The sequence below is a fragment of the Piliocolobus tephrosceles genome, chromosome 6, assembly GCF_002776525.5.
Source record: "Piliocolobus tephrosceles isolate RC106 chromosome 6, ASM277652v3, whole genome shotgun sequence".
NCBI classification, from domain to species: Eukaryota; Metazoa; Chordata; class Mammalia; order Primates; family Cercopithecidae; genus Piliocolobus; species Piliocolobus tephrosceles.
Genome location: NC_045439.1, coordinates 100973222 through 100997057, shown reverse-complemented (window position 1 = coordinate 100997057; position 23836 = coordinate 100973222). Strand labels below are relative to the sequence as shown.

The window sequence follows — 23836 nt, the reverse complement described above, 5'->3', positions numbered from 1 at the left end:
GAGGTCAGGAGATCGAGACCATCCTGGCTAACACGGTGAAACCCCGTCTCTACTAACATATACAAAAAAATTAACCGGGTGTGGCAGCATGTGCCTGTAGACCCAGCTACTAGGGAGGCTGAGGCAGGAGAATCACTTGAATCTGGGAGGCGGAGGTTGCAGTGAGCCAAGATCACGCCACTGCACTATAGCCTGGGAGACTAAAAAAAAAAAAAATTATCGTATTTTTAGAATTCACGTAGATGACTTCACTTGCTATATTTTTAAAGGTAGGAACATGTCTATGATAAAGCCCTACATAAATCCACCACTCAACAGTCCACAAAGAGGTCAGTGATCCAGCTGGCTCAGATAATAATTAGAGCTACAGCTGTGAACTTAGCTTTTAAAAATTCACGCAGAAAGAAAGCTCAAGCATCTCTTAAACATCTTTGAAATCTGTGTGTACCAAGCATTTTAAGGAGTTCATAGAAAATACAGAAACTGTCATGCCTGTAATCCCAGCACTTTGGGAGGCCGAGGTGGGTGGAGGTGAGCCTGGTCAACATGGTGAAACCCTGTCTCTACTAAAAATACAAAAACAATTAGCTGGGCATCGTGGCACATGCCTGTAATCCCAGCTACTCTGGAGGCTGAGGCAGGAGAACTGCTTGAACCTGGGAAGTGGAGGTTGCAGCGAGCTGAGATCATGTCATTGCACTCTAGCCTGGATGACAGAGTGAGACCCCGTCTCAAAAAGAAAAAAAAAGAGTGTCAGGCTTCAAACAAATGTAGTCATAATTTCAATATGGACAAGCAAACCCATAGAGTAATACCCAAGTCCCGTTCTGGGTAGCATCTTTATATAGCTAACGCTGCATCTTTAACTGGAACTGTGAGTGATTTCCACTTAATACACAGATATTAAGTAGAAATATTTTCATCATATATGCTGTAAATTTTCTAAAATGCAAAATATTCCCTTTAGAAATCTAATGGAAAATGGGAGGAATCCAGAGAGATGGCCTAAATTATAAACTGTCATATGTTGATGAGAGCCACTAACACTGTTCAGCCAACGCAGAGTGGATGCTTATTTCTTGGCTCCCATGTCTTATTCCCCAAGTCCCTGGATAGAGGAGCGAGTGAGGAAGACAGGGAATGAGGTTCAGCAGAGCTGCCTCAAACTCATCAACCCAGGAGAAACAGAAACGTCCAAGAAAAATGTCTGCAGGGTCAGGAGATACAACAAGGTACATTATCGTCTCTAACTGAGATGCAGTCATTCTCATTCAGTGATTCACTGAACACGCCACATGGGTGGGGACCACATATGGTGAAGCCACCAGGTCACTGCTAAGCAGGAGATACTCACCAGAGGAGCTTCTTATACCCAGGTGGGTCACAGCAGCTGGGATGTTGTTCACACTATTCCCCACACTCATACTCCCGAAGAGGTGGTCGGTGGTTTCCAGGGAGGCTGGCAGGGGCGTGGAGTAGTGGAGGTTGGTTAGATCTGGCAATGACCCTCCAGTGTTCAGGGTCCCCAAAAAGGGTGAGAGGCCTAGGTTTTGACCATTATGTGGAAAAGCACTGAAAAAAGAAAGATTAAGAATGACTTTCTACAATGTATTTGGCTGTTGGGAAACCAAACATGGCCGAAACATTTTCCTTGGCAAATAAGAGCATCGGCTACAAAAGACAGAGGTCCTGGTGTGGCCTCTCTCATTCTGAGAACACGGGTGCTCAGCTTAACCTCTTCGAAACACACTTCCTCACCGACTACCAGTGCCCACATTACAGGAATACTAGATTAGGGTCTAGAATAATCAAGACCAGATTAGATTATGATGCAGAAGTATTCTGAAAATTATAAACCCCTCTACAAAATGTGAGGCATTGCTCTCTATTTATGTAGTTCTTTTTGCTACATTTCTAAGTTATCTTTGCTACCAGAAAAAGTATCTCTGAGTAACCAGCTACCTTCCAATATACCTTCCAAGACATATTTTTTAAATTACAGTCTTCATAAACTTTAAAGTGACAAAGAGATGTTGCCACTCATTCATCACAATCTGTGGGCTGGGCACCGTGTGCCAGGCAGCGGGCCGCGTGCTGGTGGCACCATGATGAACAAGCAGGTGAGTATGTCCGGGGTCAGGCCTGCTCCTGAAATGTACAGGCCTGGAGCAAGAGTATAAAAGGAGGCCCGCATACCATCTGTTTCGATTTTTAAAACTTATAAATCAAATGAACAAACCCTTACATGAACTTTGTTCTGTGTCTATCCTGACAAATTAATTATACCTCATAATAGCCTGCAAGGCCAGATTTACATGTAGAATTCTCAGACTTCTCGGAGTTCTGTGCCAGAATACACAGGGAGAGGCAGCCTGGCCCTCAGTCCACGTCCCCTTCTCTTCCCCCTAGTCCTGTTCCGCACTGCAGTGCACGCACATGGCTATCCCAGCCTATGCGGCCAAGCTCTGTCCACACCTCGCTGACTTTCTGGCCACCCCCTAGGCCTAGCGGGTGTACAATGGTGGTATGTTCCCTTTGGGAATGAAGCCCTCTCAAGTGCGGGGCCCAGGGAGGGGCCTGCTAGCCAGGTCTGAAAGGACCTTGTTCTTGGAGTTCACAGATGGGCAGGAGAGACAGCCTGGGAAAGCAAGTAACTGCAACGTGGCAGGAATCGCGCTGTGCTGGGTTTGAGAAGGGGTGCGTGTAACCAGTGGGTACAAGTGACACCGGGAGCACAAAAGCAGGAGTTGTCCATGTCAGGATGGGCTGTAGAGGGGACAGGTTTGCCATGGACGTGACACAGTGTGTGCATGGAACTGCGAGTAGCTGGGCATGGCCAGGTGTCAAGTGTCAGGGCAGAGTGTGGGGAGGGAGGGCAGCAGATGCGGAGGGAGGGGCAGGAGGGAGAAGATGTGCTGTTCTCAGGAGTCTGGATCAGGGACTGTGGAAAGAGAGAGGCCAGGTTAAGCTGGAGAATGGCATTTCAGAAATGTCACTGTGGTTCCAGTGTGGAGGATGGCCTCAGGGAGCAGAAAGAAAGGCAGGGAGAACCAATTAGAAGGACCACCTGCAGTGGTCCAGGGGTGACCTAGGAAAAGAGCAGTGAGGGTGAAGCGGAGGAGAATGCAGGAGAAGGTGCCACCAGCCAGGAGCAGAGGGAAGTTATGAATCCCACTGAGGACACTTCATTCCCTCCTGCACGCATCAGCAGAGCACCTCCCAGGGGCCAGTCACTGGCATCTGGGCTTCAAGAGACTGAGCCATAAGGAACATAACTGGCAACATAATACAATTCAGTAGTGCAGTGATAGAGCCTGGAGGGAGGCCATATGGAGGGAAGCCCAGCCGACCTGAGGAGGCTTCCTTGGAGGACATCTGAGTTGAGTTTAAAGGCTAAAGAATTCAGGTGATCTAGTCAGGAAAAAGATTTCAGGCAAGTTCACAGCATGGGCAAAAGCAGGGAGGTGTGAGATCACACGGTGTGCCCTCAGAACTGTGAGGATTCAGACCACGGGAGGGTTGAGTTTAGGAGGGCTGGTTAGTGGTGGAGATGGAACTGGAAAAGCAGGCAGAGAGCACCCGAGGCTGGCACTGATGAGAGGATGACACGACGCCAGTGAAAGGCTGGAAGCGGGGTGGGCAGTGTCGGGGAGAGAAGTATCAGCTTTCCTTAGGACAGCATAGCTAACAGACTTGGGGAAGGGGTCCTGGGGTGCAAGGAGCAGACCTGGAGGTGGAGAGGCACACTGTGACGCTGCTGAACGGTCCAGCAGGAGGCCATGAGCACAGGGACAGAGAGGCAGGGTGGACTCTAGAGACAGGGAAGTAGAACTCAAGAACAACTCTGGGGCCTTTGGCCTGGGGACTGGTGGAGCCCCCCACTGAGACAGGGGACACTGAAGATGTGAGCAGACCGGGAATGAGGGCAGGGGTTTGGCTTTGAGTTTTTGCTGACTAGGAAGACATGCAGGGATGCAGCAGGGATATTTCTCATTTATGTACAGGAGGCAACTGACATTCTCAAGGTTCCATTAACAGCAGATGTGGAAGCCAGGGCATGGTGGGTCGAGGATGGGTAAGCAGTAAGGAACACTCGAGAGTAAATATGCTTTCAAAAAGCATGACTGAGAATTCTGGAAATGAGGGAAAGTTAATTAGCAGAGAAAAGCCTCCGCAAATCCAGTAGGAGGAGGACCAGGGAGTGGTAAAGTGGCCAGCCTGATTAAGAGGGACCCCTGTGTCCCTAGAGGAAGGTGGTGTCGGGGGAATCAGTGGCAGAAGAGAGATGAGCACGCACTCCTGCCAGCCTTGCCTCACTTTTTTTGGTAAAAGTATGACTGGGCGAACTGTGGAGTCTTGGAAAGAAATGAGGCAGCAGGAGAGGTGTCCAACCGGATGGTCAGGAAGAAGGATCATTTTGGTTGTAGAAAAACTGAATATAAATTTTGTCTTTTTATTTTTTGAGACAGAGTCTTGCTGTGTCACCCAGGCTAGAGTGCAGTGGTGCGATCTTGGCTCACTGCAACCTCTGCCTCCCAGGTTCAAACAATTCTCCTGCCTCAGCCTCCAGAGTAGCTGGGATTACAGGTGTGCACTACCATACCCAGTGAATTTTTGTATTTTTAGTAGAAGACAGGGTTTTGCCATGTTGGCCAGGCTGGTCTCGAACTCCTGACCTCAAGTGATCGGCCTGCCTCAGTCTCCCAAAGTGCTGGGATTACAGGCATGAGCCACTGCGTCCGGCCTGAATTTTGTCTTTTAGATGGCTGGAAGTATGGAACTGTTTATAGGGTTAAAGGTCAAGGACTAGAAAAATAAAATTGAGACCTCAGAGCCCTCAATGTGAGAGCAGATGGGCTTTCTGACTGAGAAGAAAGATCCATGGGTGATCAGGTGGGAGTGAAGGCAGAGAGAGCAGGGGCGCGGCAGGGAGAAGTGTCCAACAGCACAGAGCAAGGATGGAAAAAATGTGACCACTGTGAACCAGGTCATTAATAATGTTCACACAGTTCCTCTGCAGCTTGGAGAAATACAGGTGGGTTCCTTTCCAAATATAGTTACTACCTAAAGGAGTCACTACTGATCTAAGGAAAGTAATGCGCCCCTGGGTTCAAGACCCTCTAACGACTCCCATCTTCTCTGTGCAGATCCAAGCAATACAAGCCTCCTTGAGCTCCAGGCCCACTCCTGCCTTGGGGTCTTTGCATTTGCTGTTCCTGCTGCCTGCAGCCCTCTCCGCGTCGCCTCACACTATCAGAAAGGTTTCCTCAACGACCGCCGGTGGCTGCCTGTCCACCTGCCACAGTTGTGTCTCCTTCAGTGCATTTACCCACACCTGACTTTCGCCGTGCTTTGCTTATTTGTTTCTGCCCATCTTGCTCTACTAGATTATTAGCTCCTCAAAAGCAGGAACTTGATCTGTTTTGTTCATTGTTTTACCCAGTGCCAAGAATTAGGGGGTCAATAAATATGTGCATGACTAGGAGTCACTGAATGGAATTCTATCTGTAATTCTATCTGTAGCAAGAAAGCAACTTTCTCCACCTAAAAAACACCTGCTTTAAAACTCTCCGGGTTGGCCAGGCATGGTGGCTCACCTGTAATCCCAGTGCTTTGGGAGGCCAAGGCAAGTGGTCCTTTGAGAGAATCACTTGAGGCCAGGAGTTCAAGACTGACCTGGCCAACATAGCAAGACCCTATCTGTAAAAACAAAACAGGCTGGGCGTGGTGGCTCATGCCTGTAATCCTAGCACTTTGGGAGGCCGAGGTGGGTGGATCACCTGAGGTCATGAGTTCAAGACCAGCCTGGCCAATATGATGAAACCCTGTCCCTACTATATATAAAAAAATTAGCTGGGTATGGTGGTGCACGTCTGTAATTCCAGCTACTTAGGAGGCTGAGGTAGGAGAATCACTTAAACCTGGGAGGCGGAGGTTGCAGTGAGCCAAAAGCATGCCACTGCACTCCAGCCTGAGCGACAGAGCAATACTCCATCTCAAATAAATAAATAAATACAAATAAAAAAAATAAAAAAACAAAAAACCAACCTCTTGAGGGCTAAAGTACTACAGCCCAATTCTATAATGTAGGCTTTCAGAGCCTGAAGGTTATCTGATGGTTAAGCCAAAATTGATTCTTGAGGAAAATATATTTTTTTTTTCTTCCAAATTTCCATTTTACCAGGAAGCCCCTGAACCGGACTAGGTTGAGGGAGACTCCCTTGAGGAAAGTCTTGCCCCTTCCATGGGAATGTCCTGCACCCCTCGGCAGCCTGTCTTTTGTTGGGCATGTGTCCTGGCAGGCTTTCCCACTTTCTGAAGCGAACATCAACCCGTGGCGCAGCTCAGCAGATTACCTGAGTTTATGTTTAACCTGCCAAAAAGAATGTCTGAGCTCCAGGTACTCAGTAGGGAGTGCGTTGAATGCGCTGCTGTGATATACTCACAGGAAGCTCTGTTGGGGGAAATCATATTCAATGATTGCTTGAAGTGGATTTAGTTCACCCACTGACCCACTGGTGATTGTATGTACTAAGTCAAATCATGCAAGAATCCCATTTCCAAACCACATTATTTTGGCCCTGCAGGCTTGCTGGTTCTGAATTGGCTTCGGTTCCAAGTGGTGGGACTGCTCTCACGGACGCTATGATAAACATCCCCAGGAAGCCTTCTCGGGGCTGTGTCAGGACACAGCCCATCGAGTTCCAAGGGGTCCCCTCTGTGAAACTCCCCAGCAGCTGTCTGTACCATCCCACGTGGCACACCAGCCGGCCCTCCCAAGGCAGTTTCTGTTAAGGCAAGGGCCTCATTATCTCTTTCATCTCCTCGTTCTCTTTTAGACTCAACTTCCTCATGAACTTCCTTTTTCATTTGCTTGTACTATATATATTTTTGTAAGTTGTCTCAAACCTTTTAGGGAATGAAGCTGCATACTATTAAATCCACTAACAAACTGCTTCATAGAAACTTTTTTGTATTGCATATGGAAAATATATTCATCTTCCATTTATGTTTTTAAATTGTGGTAAAATAAATATACCATAAAATTTACCATTTTAACCATTTCTATGTGTACAGTTCAGTGACATTAAGTACACTCACAAAAACTCTCTTAATTAACTTCTGTGCCACCAAGCTGCCAGGTGAACTGCTGCTTCCCTTTTCCTCTGGCCAAGATGCCACCGATGCCCACAGCCTGCCACAGCTCGGGGCTGGTAGGCTCCTCTCAATTCCCGCACATTTCTGCTTCTGACGCTGCTTCTACCCGGAGAGTTGTGTATTTACCAAGAGTCAGTTGTGTGATTCTCAAACATACTTATGTCAGTTTTATTTGTTATTATAGTTATGTAATTTAATTACTTTAAACAGATGAAATATGAGTATCAAAAGAGAGTGGCTGTTTTTATGAAAATGCAGTTGACTTTCAATTTATACGTAGCAAGTTACGTTTCTGAGAGTTCTGTAACAAAGCAGTGAGACTTGCCTTTTGGGAAAAACCTTCAAGATAGTCCCTGAAACACGAACAGAAAGAATATTACTTACTTGCCACCTCCAACATCACAGGATCGAGGGCGTCCTGACAGGGATTGAATCTGAGAAGAGACAATGAAAGCTGGGCTTACTTACTGTAAAGCCAAATTCAAGTTTTTGAAAAGTGTCTTCGTAAGGATCTTGAGGCTCTATTGGGCACAAGTGAGAGTTTGCGTGTCAGCAGGGTCCTCACAGAGCAGACTTTTAGGTTTTGGCAAGACTTTTTTAAACTAACTTCCAGGCCTAAGGGAGGCATAATATTAATATATTTTCTTAATTTGATGCCTTATCAATTTACCTTCTGGATTAATATTAAAAGACCAATGTTTTACACATAGAGCTTTTTATGGAGTTTTCATTGTTGTCTAGGCTGGAGTGCAGTGGTGTGATCTTGGCTAACTGCAACCTCTGCTTCCTGGGTTCAAGCGATTCTCCTGCCTCAGCCTCCTGAGTAGCTGGGATTACAGGCACACACCACCACACTCAGCTAATTTTTGTATTTTTAGTAGAGACGGGGTGTCACCATATTGGATAGGCTGGTCTCAAACTCCCAACCTCAGGTGATCCACCTGCCTCGGCCTCCCAAAGTGCTGGGATTACAGGTGTGAGCCACTGCGTCTGGCCGACATAGAGCTCTTAAATAAACATTTCTTTTCCAATTGTCTTGAGAGGAAATGAAATACATAAAAGAAAAAAACAGGGTGAAAAAAGAAATGAATGTCAGAAGAAAATAAGATATTTCAACTAGAATATAAGCTCCAGATGGACAGGAATGAGTACTACAAATCCACAAGAACCAAGGGAGATGAACAACTCTTTCCAGAGACCAGTCCCTGGTGCTCAGGGAGGAGGGCATACCACTGCCCTCTTTGGTGGAGAAGATGTAGTTGTCCCTGATAAAAGCCTCCACAACCACATGTGCCTCTCACAGCCAAAAGACATAGTGTGGTTGCTTCTCCTGTGTTTAAATATGTGAATTTTAAATCACATCTCTTTTTTACTTCCCAAATGATTAAACATCAAATACATCTTGCTTTTACAAAAAACCTTTTAAGACAACTGTAATGCTAATGGTGACTCTGGTAGACTTGGCGGAAGAAAATGGAACTGGGCCAAAGGGATCCTAAATAGGTGGGGATAGTTAAGTACACAGGCAATACAAGCAATTGCAATAGAGCATCCTTAAGGGCTGGAACAGATTAACTGTTTTCTTTCAAAGTCAACACAGCTTCCCTCTGGGAAGAAAGGCCAAGGCAAGAACCGTGGGACCTCCCTTTCTTCCACAGTGGGTGAGGTGTACAGAGAGCCGAGGTGGAGGTCAGCTAGCACAACTTTAGATACAAATGCTCAAAGTCGCATGGAAATCATAGTAAAACAGATGACTTGTCAACTGACTTGGAGGACTCAGGTCAAATGCCCTTGATTTAAAAAGGGCTACCTGGTATACCAGTAATTCTGGACAGAAGCTGGACACTGGTATAAAGTGCTGGCTAAAAAACAGAAAAATCTGCCTATGACTTACAACGAGGTTTCAGACCTTTTCGCAAAACAAATAAGATACGGGGGACTTAGCAGGTTTGTTTTTTTTTTTTTTTAAGTAAGTCAATTCATATGAAAATTAGGAAGCCAAGAGATCAATGTACTAATTCATTGACACAAGTGAGATAATTTTTACTTGAAATGTCATTCCCTTGTATATTCTTATCTCTGTCCTCAGACAAATCTTCTCCTTTTCCCCTAGTTCCTCTTGTTTTCACCTCTGCAAGATTTTTCGATGACTTCAAAGTACAAACATTCAGTGACAACAAACATAGCTGAGTACTGTTCACCCACCTCCTTGGTCTCCCACAGTTGTTTTGGCAGTGGCTTCGGAACATTTAACAGATTCTCTTCTTTCAATGGGCCAGGGAAAGATGCTACTAAAGGAGAAAAAAAAAAAAAGGCAGCACAGTCATTGCATGAGAAGGCAGGAATCGGGCCGGGCATGGTAGCTCACGCCTATAATCCTAGCACTTCATGGTGCCAAGGCAGGAGGATCGCTTGAGCCCAGGAATTTGAGACAAGCCTGGGGAACATAGTGATACCCTGTCTCTACAAAAAATTTAAAAATTAGCTGGGTGTGGCGGCTCACACCTGTAGTCCCAGCTACTCAGAAGGCTGAGGTGGGAGATCTGCTTGAGCCTGAGAGGCTGAGGCTGCACTAAGCCATGACTGTGCCACTGCACTCCAGGCTGGGCAACAGAAGAAGACCCTGTCTCAAAAAAACAAAAACAACAACAAAAAAAGAAAGCATCCATCCTACCTACCTTTGGCTGAACAAATTATCTTTGTAAAAACTGATTTAACAAAATGTTTGACTTATTTAACACACAAAAATGACTTATTCATGGACTGTCTACTAGGGAAGGCACTTTGGGCACTACCGTGGGAACTGCAGAAATGAGTAAGACATGGATTCAACCTTTCACGAATTTGTAATGTAGTCAGTGGATAAGGGCAACTCATAAATAACCATCACTGAAGGAAGAAATGAGTGGAAGCCCGAGAGAGCTGAGGGTACGATGCTCCTGAGAGGTGAACTGCAGAAGGGGAAGAGGCCAGGAGGATTTTGGAGATGGGCACTGGGGGGAGCCCTTTAGAGACACAGAAGGGAATTCCAAGAGAGGGGAAGGTAAGAGTAGAGCAACTCTTTTCAACTGGAGTGTAGGCTGAGTCAAGGGCATGGTAGGAAGTAAAAGGAGACGATTGAGGTCAGGGCAGGGAGGGCTCCGCAGGCTTGGCAAAGGAGAGAACGGAAGAAGAGGGATGAGGAGAGAGCCTGCAACAAAGATGAAATGGGGAAAGTATGGAGAAGAGGAGTATTAGCTGGAAGACATGGTGGCAGTGAAGCTCCTTGGTTGTGGGATGGAAGTGGGGGACAAAGAGGAACCAACAACCCAGAGGATCTGAGGCTGGGCAGCTGCTGGACCGCTGTTGGCTCTTTAATGCTATGAAACAACCTGTATAAAGGGACCCTTCCAGGGCTTTCCGCTTTAACTCTCTCAGTCGTGCCAGGTAAAACAAGAATGCTGGGTCACAGAACAAGTAAATACTTTTTATTCTCAGAAAGAGACCAGAAAGCAAGGATCAGCCTTCAGGAGTTAAGTGATCTGATGTCAGGAAGGGGATTCCAAGTTAGGGACACCGGTGACTACTCAGAACCAGGAATGCTGTTGAGTTCCAGTGGCCACAGAAGCTCCAGTGTGACTGTCATGACTATCCTGTCTTAGCCCCACAAAAGATGGCTGAGTACCCAAGAATAATGGACCCCAGAAAGAAGTCACACGAAACAAGGCCCAAACTTTCCTAGTAAATATTGAGAAAAGAGTTTGAAACAAAAACTCTAAAATAAGTTTATCTTGTATTTAATAAAACTGAGGATATAAATGCAATTGTGACTTCTAAAATGACTTAAGTATGGGTAGGGGTCTAACTTATTCGACAGCATGGTAAGGGGAGGATACAATGCTCTTCAGGCAACCTGCCCAATACCACCAGGACAGCAGTCATTTCTGCTAAACCAGGCCAGGCTTGGTCAATGTCCCCAGATGTCTCTCTTAATCCCAATATTGACATCACTCTCTTTTGAAGAGCATATTTTGTCAACATCCTTGTTGATTTTCTTCAAATGTTATCTGACTTAATCAATAATATAAACTGCTTCAGAAATGTAAGTTCCATGAGGGCAGAGCCTTGGTTTTCTTCTCTACTGGTGGGTGCTTAAAACAGCGTCTGGTAAATGCTGACGCTACAGGTGGCTCTCAGCAAACTAGGAAACAAGGAAAATGGGCTTTGAGGGCCTTCGTAAACCAATACAATGAGAGGTCAAGAATAAAATTTGCTCAGAAAGGCTGGGTGTGGTAGCTCATGCCTGCAATCTCAGCACTTTGGGAAGCGGAAGTGGGCAGATCGTCTGAGGTCAGGAGTTCGAGACCAGCCTGGCCAATGTGGTGAAACTCCTTCTCTACTAAAAACACACACACAAAATTAGCCGGGCGTGGTGGCAGGCATCTGTAGTCCCAGCTACTTGGGAGGCTGAGGCAGGAGACTTGCTTGAACCCAGGAGGCAGAGGTTGCAGTGAGCCGAGGTAACACCACTGCACTCCAGCCTGGTGACAGAGCGAGACTCCGTCTCCAAAAAAAAAAAAAAAAAATTGCCCTGAAAGGTACTGTCAGATGCTGGGAAAAGTTTGAAGGACTGAGTGAGGTGGCATCACACAGCTCAAGGCTACTTCTCCAAAGAGGTTGGTTGTAAGAACACGGTTGGGGCAGACTCCATGGCCTTAATGGGGACTGTTTTCTTAGAGTTCATTGCTTTTAGTCCCTTTTCATATCCAAGATTTGTCAGGAATTCTTCAAAGCATTGAAGGAATGCAATCAACCTTGAAGCCATTTACTAATTTCTGTTCTAATGGATTAGATGTTTATTGATGTTTTAACTGTTTGTTATTTTATTCATGGCCTAAAAGGGCTTGCCCAGAAAAGGAGCAGGATGATGACAGAGAGCTGTGCCTCTTGCAAGATGCTCCTCATTTACCAGGCCCCCCATGAGTCTCACCTCTGTGACATATAAACCTAATTTAGTTGTCTATTTTTAGATTGTAAAAATTAAATTCCAGATTATAAAGATTTAGAGAAAAGAAAACAATGCCTGGTACTAATTGAATAAATGAACTGTGTCGGACCCTCATTTGTCAATGGCTTTGAGTGTCATTTCCACAGATCTCCAACACTGTTTTATTTGGCTTTATGAAACTCAGCATCTTGTGTAAGGTTTGCATTTTCATTTCACAACCAATATGCATTTTCCTGGCATTGTTTATTTATATCTGTCAACGAAGACTTTCTAAATGGGCAGAGACTACTGGAATAACTAATTGTTTAAGTGATCAATTCATTCTTTTTTTTTTTTTTTTGAGACAGAGTCTCACTTGGTCTCCAGGCTGGAGTGCAGTGGCGCGATCTCAACTCACTGCAAGCTCCACCTCCCAGGTTCGAGCGATTCTCCTGCCTCAGCCTCACAGGTATCTGGCACCACAGGCACGTGCCACCACACCCGGCTAATTTTTGTATTTTTTGTAGACACAGGGTTTCACCATGTTGGCCAGGCTGGTCTCAAACTCCTGACCTCAAGTGATCCACCTGCCTCAGCCTCCCAAACTGCTGGGATTACAGGCATGAGCCACCGTGCCAGGCCAATTCATTCATATTTTCATGTGATTACAACTTTTGCTTCCTTGCTCAACCTTATGACTGTGGGGACCTAGATAAAAAGGAACCTTTGTAATGCAACCACACATTTCCTTTCTCCTGGCCTTGAACATGGCTAGCCTTAATTTTCTAAAGGCTCTCTGAAAAGTAAGCCAATCAGCAGTTGTCAGCATCTGGGGAGTCCTGAAAACATGAATATTTATTAGTAAAGCTATTGAAAGGTTATATCCACTACTCAGCATCCCACTCCGATATAGGTAGGTAAAATAAGTTCATACCTTCCCCATGTCCATTATTCTCACCATCACAGAAACCTACTGGGAAAGGAAAAAGAAAAAAAGAAAACGCTTTTATGTGGTACTTTAATTTTCATGAATTTATGAATTAGTAACTTTATAATTTGAAATAGAATTTTGAAAATTCTAACGCACTTTTGATATACTGATTTTCATTTAAGGTGCTTTATCATTTATACTAAAAATAGGCATAGCTAATTTGAAACTAAATTTGTTTCCTTTTTTTTCCTTTAAAATTGTGTCTTAAATTTTCTTACTGTTTCTGTCCTGAAAGAACAATTTTTACAAAACCTGAGAATCTCTATTCAAACCACAAAGTAAAGAAGTATAGATGGAAATTCTCTTCCAAATGCTTTATCATGGGGGTAAGAGCAGGTAACTCAAAAAGGCTGCATCACTGTTTGATACTTACCATGGGTGTCTACAGGAACAAATCCGAAGTTCCATGCTGTATGCTATTATATATATTTCTCATGCAGTGAAGTTATTTTAAGAATAAAATTTATCTGGAGTCTAAGTTAATTTAAAGGGTACATGAGATAGCTATTCACAAAGTTTTAAAACTTTGACTTGGAATAAGCTCTGGCTGAATGAAGTATTTTTAATCCATAAATTATACTGCAGATGACAAAGTATAGTATTTCCTATGGCTATAAGCTAAAACTAAAGAACTGTGCCAAGAATGTAATATCTTAGCATTCCCCTAAGAGCAATCAAATATTTTTCAGTATAGAATCAGGATATATTATTAAGTTCTAAGCATTTAAGTATAGCTTACTTACATTTTAGGTAAGTTTTTGGCTAAGGTTAACCTACAAGTTAACCTGATTAGTCTATACAATTTAAATGAAATGTCTAATAACCATTCACTCAACCCATATTTAATAAGTTTCTACATTAAGTGCTAGGTGGGGCTGGGGGATACAGTGTAGGTGAGAAGACAGATCATGGTAACACAGTAGCACATTCTGTAACACAGGTAGAAGATACAAAATTTTAACAGAGCCCAGGGGCGGGGGCAACACGAAGAGTCTCCAGGAGTACAAAGAGGCCGATGAATTAAGCAGACACACAAACACAGAATTTCTTTCAGGCCCACAGAACCAGAATGTAAGTAAGTGATTGAAAGCTTTATTTTAGAGCACATAAAGAGCCCTTGGGTAAGCCTGCCAAAATGCAGATTGGACCAACCCTCAAAGATTTTGATTCAGAAGGTGTGAGAATCGGCCAAGGAATCTACATTTTTAAAATTTTTTTATTTTTCCTGAGACAGAGTCTCACTTTGTCACCCAGGCTGGAGTGCAGTGGCGTGATCTTGGCTCACTGGAACCTCCACCTCCAGGGTTCAAGCAATTCTCCTGCCTCGGCCTCCCCAGTAGCTGGGATTACAGGCACATACCAGCAGGCCCGGCTAATTTTTGTATTTTTTGGTAGAGATGGGGTTTCACCATGATAGCCAGGCTGGTCTCAATCTCCTGATCTCAGGTAATCTGCCAGCCTCAGCCTCCCAAAGTGCTGGGATTACAGGTGTAAGCTACCGCGCCTGGCCTACATTTTTAATCATCGTCTCAGGAGACTATTGCAGAAGGTCCTTGGCCCATTCTTTTTTTTTTTTTTTTCTGAGACACAGTCTAGCTCTTTGGCCCAGGCTGGAGTGCAGTGGCACGATCTCGGCTCACTGCAAGCTCCGCCTCCCAGGTTCACGCCATTCTCCTGCCTCAGCCTCCCTAGTAGCTGGGACTATAGGCTCCCGCCACCTCGCCCATCTAATTTTTTGTATTTTTTTTTTTTTTTTTTTTCAGTAGAGATGGGGTTTCACAGTGTTGGTCAGGATGGTCTCGATCTCCTGTCCTCTTGATCCACCCGCCTTGGCCTCCCAAAGTGCTAGGATTACAGGCGTGAGCCACCGCACCCAGCCCTTTGGCCCATTCTTACTTAATCAGCCATTTAACCCATATAAAGACAGGCAGTGGGAACAGGTGAATACTGAGGTGTGGAGAGAGAAAAGCTGTGGCTCTACAACCAGCACCATCAAAAGGACAGGAGCTTTGGATTACTATTCTGGCTTTCCTGAGACCCTCATATTAAGAAAGGGCAGGGAACTTCATTCTGATCACTAAAAAGTAACTATCTTGTTAAAAATTTAAAACTAGTTTTTACATAGCAATCTGGTATGGTGTGTTGAAGCATCTCTTCATCATCAAGACACCAATCACTCAAGGTTTAATTACTAAGGCTGACCAGTCCCTGAAACAGGAGGACTCAACTGAGGGTTACTATGTGAAACTGCCTGAGTGGCTGACAGACACCCCATGTGACAGCCCCATTAGTGCATGCTCTTCTCAGACTGGAACAGAAGGAAGGTTTCATGGAGGAGGTGGTACCTGAGGCATCATTCATTGAAGGATAATGATGAAGAAGAGGATAACCAAAAACCAACCTGATGGCTCACTTACTATGTGCCAGGCACTTTACACAGGTGATCTCATGTGATCCCCACAGCAACTCTGTGAGGCAGGCGCTATTATCATTCCCAAGATCACACTGCTAGTAAGTTCTGGGACTAGAACTCTGGCCTGTGTGTCTTCAGAACGTTCACGTCCCTAACCAATTTGCTGTAGTACCTGGAAGATTTAGACAACTGGAAGCGAAGCTGAAGGGGATGCCCAGTGCGAGGAGAAGGAGGAGGAGGCAGCGGCGGTGGCAGCAGCGGAGGAGAAGGAGTGGGGGGTGGTTGGGGAAGGAAAAGAAGGAGAAGGAAGATGGAAGAATGTGGCTGCAGCACATGGTGGGAGGACTGGGAGATGGGCTGGACTGGAGGAGGCTGCTGGTCATTTGGCAGGATGTGGGGGATGGAAGGTTTCGGTTAGAGAAGTGACATGATCAGAGCTAAGCTTCAGAGACTGCTCTTGCAGCAGATAGGAGGTGGATTGAAAGGAGAAAGCCTTATTAAGGCAGGGAGGCCAAGGAGAAAACCAATGCAATAGTCCAAGGCAAACAGGAACCAAGTAGGATACTGGCAGTGAAGACAGAAAACCAGAGGCAGATTTGAGACATGCTGCGGGGATAAAATGAACAGGACTCGGCTACTGAATGGGCATGGGCGCGTGGGAATGGGAGTAATTAGATGCAACTCTCAGGGTTTGGGCTGCGGTGACCAGAAGGGTGTTGGTGGCAATGACTGATACACTGGCACCAAGCTAACATATCATCAAAATATCCAAGCCTGGATTATTACTACTAAATTAAAAACCCACAAGATGGCACTACAAATAAAGGGTTAAAAAGAAAAAGGAATGAGTTGTGACTGGCTATCTGGAAACAGAACACTCATTTTATCAGTCCCACAGGGATAGGACAGCGATGACCAAGGCTGCATCTGTGTTCCAGGAAACCTCACAGCCTCAGAGTCACCAAGGGCTGGTCTCTTCTAACTAAGGGAACCGAGACCATGTTCCTTCTGTGTGCTCCCATGCCTGGCAAATCTAAAATAATTCCTCACACAGCCCTGATTTGCTAAGTAGAAGGGAAGGCAAGGGGAAGACCCTTTAACCAGTGAGTGTCCTAAAGGAGGCCTCTGGTGTTTCAGCCACCCCGTTCTGGGCCCTCTTGTCCCCAGGTGAAATTCTTTTTGCCCCTCTTCCGATCTGGGATGCTGTACCTGCCACTGTACCCCTGTCCAATCCATGCAATTAACAGGCTTACATCTTTCAAGGTTATTTGCATTGTAAACCTTCTCCTTAACTCTGCAGGTCAAAGTTTATTGGCAGGTGAAAGGTCACTGGGTCCGAGGCATGCCAAGCCCCCTCCACCCTAAGGAGTTGGGTACTGTGGTCCCCCAAGATGGCAATATTCAGCATCTACAGCCCCGGATGCAGGGAAGACAACTATTACACACTCTTCTCCCCTTAGCTCTAGATTGCTCCCTAAAAGGAAGAGGACCACCCCAGCCCCTCCTCCACAAGCCCGATGACAGGAGGGGTGTTAGGGGACAGTCCTAGGCTATGGGACAGGGCATGTGTCCCAGAGAATCCTGTGCTTCCCTATCTGCATGTATGTGTGCAATGGTCATTAAGCTGTGCATGCTGCCAGGGAAATGGCCAACATGCCCTCTTTATAGATTCTGAATAATTAAACAAAAAGAGATAAATTATAAAAATCTTGTTTGGCTCCATAAAAATTTATTTCTGTCATTTATACCAACTGCTTATCATTTATGCCTAATTGTCATGCAACTCAATAGCCATTATGAAAATTACTCAACATGTATCAGGCTTTGTTTTCTTGTGACACAAATCTCCACTCATGAATGTATCATAGCTTACTGCTCATGTAGTTAAGCTATGAGCAGATGCTCTCATCATCGGCTCACAGCAACAGCAACAACAACAATAACAAAAAAGTGTGGCTACATCATTCTGCTCAGGAGAGATTCCCAGGGAAAGAACAGCTATTATTGCTTCTAACATAGAACCCAGTTTTGGGCTTCAATTATATTTTCCCATCACTTTTTAAATCTTTATTTGGTTGGTCCTACAAGAAATACCTTTTTGCAAAGCTAGTTGATATTTTTAAAATCCAAAAGGAAAGAAAATGAAAAACTTTAATGAAATACAGGAGGAAAATACATGAAACTATTTAAAATAGCTCCCACCAACAAATATAATTCTCCAGAAATAATTTCCATCCTTGGAGACTTGAATAATATTTTAAACACTGGCTTTCCCATGTAAACACATCCATATTAGGATGTGTTTCTGAGTTCTGCTATACTTGCAAGGCAACTGCAGGAGCAGGCACACAGTTCAGACATCTGAGCTGGAGGCCAGCCCACCCTCCATGGTTTTCAAATATTGTAGCCCAACATTTTCTAACTGCTAATTTGAAAAGGAGAGACCATCACGATTCTCAAGCAGGAACCCTGCTCCAGGATTTCTTTCTTTCTTCCTGTTTTTCTCATTGCTCTGTCTACCTGGACCAATGTTTACATTCCTTTGCTTTTCTTATTCCATCCTCACTTACCCTTTCTGACACTTCTCATCTCTTCTCTCAGAGGCTACATCGCTCAGCATGAATACTTCAACTCAGGTAATTGCTTTCTTTAGTTACTTTCTTTTTCTCGGCATGCAAGCATCAAAAAATCCTCACTTGAATTACCTGTGATTCCCTTGGTTCTCTAGGCCTTTAGCCCTTTCTAGAGAAGCGTAAACTTTGCAGAGGGCAGTGTAAATGAAAGGAATGGCAGAGGCAGAAATGCAGGGGCTCCAGGGTAAAAATCTGTCTGTCTAGCTGGCTCCGAGTCCATGGAGATTAGGATCCTGCTGTGCTCACAGGCGCCCCCACTGATTACAGCTTCTGCTTTTTTTAGGCTTTGTTTACATACTCCCATCTCTACCTATCCTGAAACTAAACTAATCCCTCTTCCCACACACCCTGCTCCTCTAAGCAGTGAGCAGTGGACCCATATCCAATTCCAACATCAATGCCAACTTTCATATTCCCATGTATGGAAGCATGGGTAGATGTCCCTAACCAATTCTGAAAGCTCTCATAGTTTACAAGCAAACAATCATTTAAGCAAATGTAGTCTTCTCCAAATTGCACCAATAGAACAAATACAGCAACAATTATTATTCAATCCTGTCCCTGCTATATACAAAGAAATAAGATCATGAATGTTCTCCTAGAAGGAACACAGGCCATTTAGGCTTTAAACTCTCCAAAAAGCAAAGAAAACCAGAAAAGCTGGTTTCTTGGCTAAAGATGTATTTATTCCTGTTTCAAGAACAAATACACAGCCCTGAAAGTTTCTGGGCAAGAATCAGTCTGCATATGGAATGGATAATTCAAGACCATTGTTCTTTCTAGATTATAAACCCCAGAAAGGTAGACTTGAAATGTGTCTGAATGACCAGCCTCACTTCATGTACAGGTCAGGTGGCAGCACCGAGAGGGTATTTTGGCAAATGCTGCGCACATGTGAGCCAGTGTGTGATTCTTCACACTTCTCCATCAGTACGGGCTCCTCTGTGCTAGGCACTGTGCTAGGGGCTGGAGAGAACAAGACCATTAAGATGCTGCCTTCAAGAAATCTACACTGAGCAGAGAAAGAGATGCATGTTCACATAAAAAAGCAGCCAAGTATTACAGGTGCTAAGAGAGCAGTCTGGGATGTCAGAAGGACACGGTAACTCTGAGCTGAGAGGGAGGAAGGTCAAGGACGGCTCCACAGCCATGAGTTTACACACGAGCTAAGGTTGGCCAGGAAGGCCAGGAGTAAGTGAAAGAGGAAGAGACAGGAACAGGAAGACACACTAGTAGAACCCAAAGTGGTTCGCATGGCTACCTTGGGTGTGAGGCGGGGGAGCAGAGAGAAAAGGGAGAGAGGCAGACAGGGGCCAGGCCTTGGGGCTCATGTCATTCCAAAGAAGATCTGGGCTCTTTCTCCTGAAGGTGAGGGGTGGCATTGAGGATTTTAAGTGGGAGAGCAAGATGATCAGGTTTGGGTTCACTCTGGAAGCAGAGCTGTGAGATGGCATGAGTGGGCCTCTTCCCCACTCCGGGTTACTCCTGGCCTCTTTCCACCCCCTTACTCACACTGGCCAGGGGGGCAACTGAGCAGGTGATGCACAGTTCCAGTCTGGTCTCCTCTTCCCCTTCTCAAGGGCATGCCTTCCCTCAGGCAGCAGGCCTCTGCTCCACCCTTCCCTCCCCCAGGCTTGCCTGACCCCTCCTCCCAGGGGATCACACTGGCCAGTGCTGCCGGCCACTCAGGGGGAGTCAGCCTCACGCTGGGGTTCAGTCTCAACAGGCCCACCGACCTACAGAGACGGTCACTTCCTCCAACCTGGTCTTATTAGTAATAAAGGTGATACCTAGCTCTGTCTGTCACTTCTGGTTTTATTTCTCAGTTTGTTCAGATCCTGGGTGGGGAAAGAGGACTCTTGGGGAACCTAACATAAAACTGGATTGAAGGGATGTGAGACTAGAAATCAGGAGACCAGTTAGAAAGTTATTGGAAGATGACGGGTGCCCAGAAGAGGGCCAAGAGACGCCAACAGGGAGAGCGTGCTGTGGAGGGAGCAGAGCAGAGGCAGGGGATGCCGGGAGCTCCATCCATCCTGACTGCATCATGGACACACACGCTTCCCTGCCACGAGCCGCCTCTCTAAGACCACTGATCTGGGAAGTGCAAACACCACTTCAGCTTCTCTTTCCCTCAGGCCCTAGGACAGAATGAGCAAGCACAGCTGCTGTCAGCAGTGGCCTGTGTGTCTTACCCATGTATGGGGCAGGCCAGGCCGACTGGCCCCCTCCTCCATAGGGGTCCTGGGGCTTGGTGCTCAGAGCACTCGTGTGAAGAGCAGAATCAGAATTGGTCCTAAGGAGGGGGAGGAGAGAGTCTGGCTGAAAATCCATTTTCCTTAGTGAAAATGCAATAGTCTTTGTTGAATATTACCAACAGGAAAGAAGGCAAGAATAACTGATTTGTAATCATCCATCATATAAGGGGTTAGGACCTACCTGAAGTTCTTTATATCAATAACAGCCTCTGAGGATCACCCACACTCCAGAATATTTTAATTTAGACTCATACCGCCTCATATGCTGAAGCTGACAGCATGGCGATCGAGTTCGACAAAGGCGGGCCTCGGATGCACGGCTTCCGTCTAAGAGCCCCTATTCTTCCCAGCTCAGAAGCCGGCTGTGGCCAATTTAGCCTGTGGCTGTACTAGGTTTTCCCACCTGAGAGCAGCTGTTCCTAAGTAAAGGGTCACTTAGAGCAGTGGTTCGCAAAACCCTTCCAGGAAGCAGGTGAGGTCAAGCCTACTTTCAAAATGACAGTAAAGTGTCCTCTGTTTTTCACTCTTGCCTCTCCCAAGCACGGCGGGCTTCCCCAGCAGCCATGTGAGGTGCGATGCCCCCACCGCTAAGCACGGGAGCAGACAACCCAGCTGCCTTGGAGGGATCTGTAAAAGGTGAACATTGCCACTATTTTCAAAACTTTTTTTGTGTTTCTTTTCAAAAAGATACAATTTACATTAATGTATAATGGGCTATTAATTTATTTTTTAATTCACTAGTATCTTTAAAAAAATCTCTCAATTTAATTTCTAATATCAATAGATATTCTCACGTAAACAAATACTCTTTGAGGGTCTCGATTTTATTTTATTTTATTTTATTGTTATTTTTTTGAGACAGTCTCACTCTGTTGCCCAGGCTGGAGTGCAGTGGTGTGATCTCAGCTCACTGCAACCTCCGCCTCCCGTGTCCAAGAAATTCTTCTCCCTCAGCCTCCCGAGTAGCTGGGATTATAGACATGCGTCACCATGCCCAGCTAACTTTTCTATTTTTAGTAGAGACAGGGTTTCACCATGTTGGCGAGGCTGGTCTCGAACTCCCGACCTCAGGTGATCCACCTGCCTCAGCCTATCAAAGTGCTGGGATTACAGGCATGAGCCACTGCGCCCAGCCTATTTTATTTTATTAGTATTACTTTTTGGGATGAAATTTCGCTCTGGTCACCCAGGCTGCAGTACAGTGGTGCTCACTGCAATCTCCGCCTCCCAGGTTCAAGCGATTCTCCTGCCTCAGCCTCTCAAATAGCTAGGATTACAGGCACCCGCTACCACGCCTGGCTAATTTCTGTATTTTTAGTAGAAACGGGGTTTCACCATGTTGACCAGGCTGGTCTTGAACTCCTGACCTCAGGTGATTTGCCCGCCTTGGCCTCCCAAAGTGCTGGAATTACAGACATGAGCCACTGCACCAGGCCTCCGTGTTTTTTAAGACTGTAAAGTGGTACTAAGAGAAAATGTTGGAGCCACTAATATATAGCAAATTTCTGAAATTCTCCCAGATAGCTTCAATGTCTACACAGCTTTGGTTGCAAGAGATGATTATTTATCTCATCATAAGGTCAAACTGTTGGCCATAAAAAGAACCGGTAAACAACTTCATTAGCCTACGGTGCTTCTTTGTGGTTCATTCCAGTGACAGCCTCAGGTGGCTATGAAGCCACGTGGCTTCAGAGGAGGGAAGAGGCAGACAAGGGCAGAACCCATAGTGCAACAGAAGGAGCGTGGCCACTGAGATCAGAGAGACCTGGGTTCAGATTCCAGCCTAGATTCAGAGACTTGAGAGAATATCAAACAAATGCAGAGCCCAAGTGGGAAAATGTAAATATAGACCGGGCATTAAATTATATTAAGGAGTTATTTTTAATTTTGTTAAGTGTAATAGCGGCATTGTGGTTATATTTTTTAAAAAAGGTTCTCGTTGGCCTCACACTGCTGGAGATATTTCCAGGTACGATACTATATCTAGCCAATCATGTGACTGGGGTGGGAGGTAGGTTTGGAGAGACTGGCAGAATGCTGATAATGAGTGAAGCTGAGGATGGGCACCACAGGCCTTTTACAACACTTCTGTTTTGAGACAGCAAGACTGTCTCAAAAAATAATAATAATATAAAATAAAAAAATATTTAAAATTTTGCACCATTCATCAGGTTTCTTTTTTATTTTGAGACAGCGTCTCTGTTGCCCAGGCTGGAGTGCAATGGCGCAAACAGGGCTCACTGCAGCCTCAGCCTCCTTGGGATCAGGTGATTCTCCCCACCTCAGCCTCCTAAGTAGCTGGAACCACAGGCACGTGCCACCACGCCCCCCCCCCCCCCCGCTTTTTTTTTTTTTTCATAGAGACAGGGTCTCACCATCTTGCCCAGGCTGGCCTCAAACTGCTGGGCTCATGTGATCCTCTGGCCTCAGCCTCCCAAAGTGTTGGGACTACAGGTGTGAGCCACTGTGCTCAGTTGCTTTTTTTTTTTTCTTTTCTCAATCCTAGTCCTTCATCTATTAGCTAAAGCCCTTAAACAAGTCACTTAACCTTCTAGAATGGAAGATAATACTCATTCTTGTAGGGCGTTGTCAGGATTGAAAAAATGACTGAGGTGGAACTCTTACTCCTAGAGTCTGGCCCAAAGTGATCACGATAATAGCTGATGTTTATTCAGCACGTATGCTTCCCAGGTCTTCTCTTGTTCAACCCTCACAACCAACCCATGATCTAGGTACCATTATCTCCATTTTTCAAATGAGTAAACTGAGGCAATCAGAAGTTAAAAAATCTGCTCAAGGTCATACAGTAAGACGCAAACCCTAGTAGTAGTCTCATCCCAGACCTCGTGTGCTCTATACTGCCCCCTGTAGACACTCAAAAAATGGTGGGTTTTGTTTTGAACATGTATCAACACAGCTTACATAAACACACTCTGGCAACTAGCTGCTATGTAAAAAATATCAGGACAGTTAAATTGCTTTAAAATCTACTCCTACCAGGAAACAACCCATGTACCTGTTAAGTGCAGATGTCAGCCTAAACCCAGGATGCTTTTCGTCTTTCCAAGGAGGCTGCTGCCTTTAAAAACCAGAACAACATAAAAGGAAAAGAAGTCAATCCACAACAGCAAAGGAGGGCCTCAGCACTTGCATTTGAGAACTGGCTCTTCTACTCACCTTGCTCTGCAAGTCACTTAAAAATACCGCACACCTCGCTCATTTTGCTCATCATTGTTAAAATGAGGTAAGACTCAATGATCCTTCCAGTCCTGTGATCTTTGATTTCCAGTATAAAAACTACTACAAACCCGTAAGGAACAGGATTAGCTAGCTGGGCAGATGAGGAGTTCAGTATACATGTAGGGGGAGCCTTGGCAATCTTGGATGCAAAAATTTTTTATTCCCCTACCAATGGCC

The 23836-nt window shown here is 45.3% G+C and overlaps 1 protein-coding gene across 5 annotated transcripts in view; it reads right to left on the bottom strand.

The window, feature by feature from the left end:
* Window positions 1-745: 745 nt before the first annotated feature.
* The window catches only part of CRTC3 (CREB regulated transcription coactivator 3), a 99964-nt gene continuing 76873 nt past the window's right edge, over window positions 746-23836 (bottom strand). Inside the window, exons 5-11 of one of the 5 annotated variants that reach the window (XM_026448700.1) lie at window positions 23436-23498; window positions 20357-20457; window positions 13059-13097; window positions 9364-9449; window positions 7543-7592; window positions 6357-6454; window positions 1404-1572 (exon numbers count right to left, since the gene is read on the bottom strand). In XM_026448700.1, the coding sequence (XP_026304485.1) occupies window positions 1544-1572; window positions 6357-6454; window positions 7543-7592; window positions 9364-9449; window positions 13059-13097; window positions 20357-20457; window positions 23436-23498 (466 nt within the window). In that variant the 3' untranslated portion in view covers window positions 1404-1543. Of the gene's footprint in view, window positions 1573-6356; window positions 6455-7542; window positions 7593-9363; window positions 9450-13058; window positions 13098-20356; window positions 20458-23435; window positions 23499-23836 lie in introns of all 5 variants that reach the window. The other 4 variants (XM_026448699.2, XM_026448698.1, XM_026448697.1 and 1 more) reach the window with 4 other exon arrangements.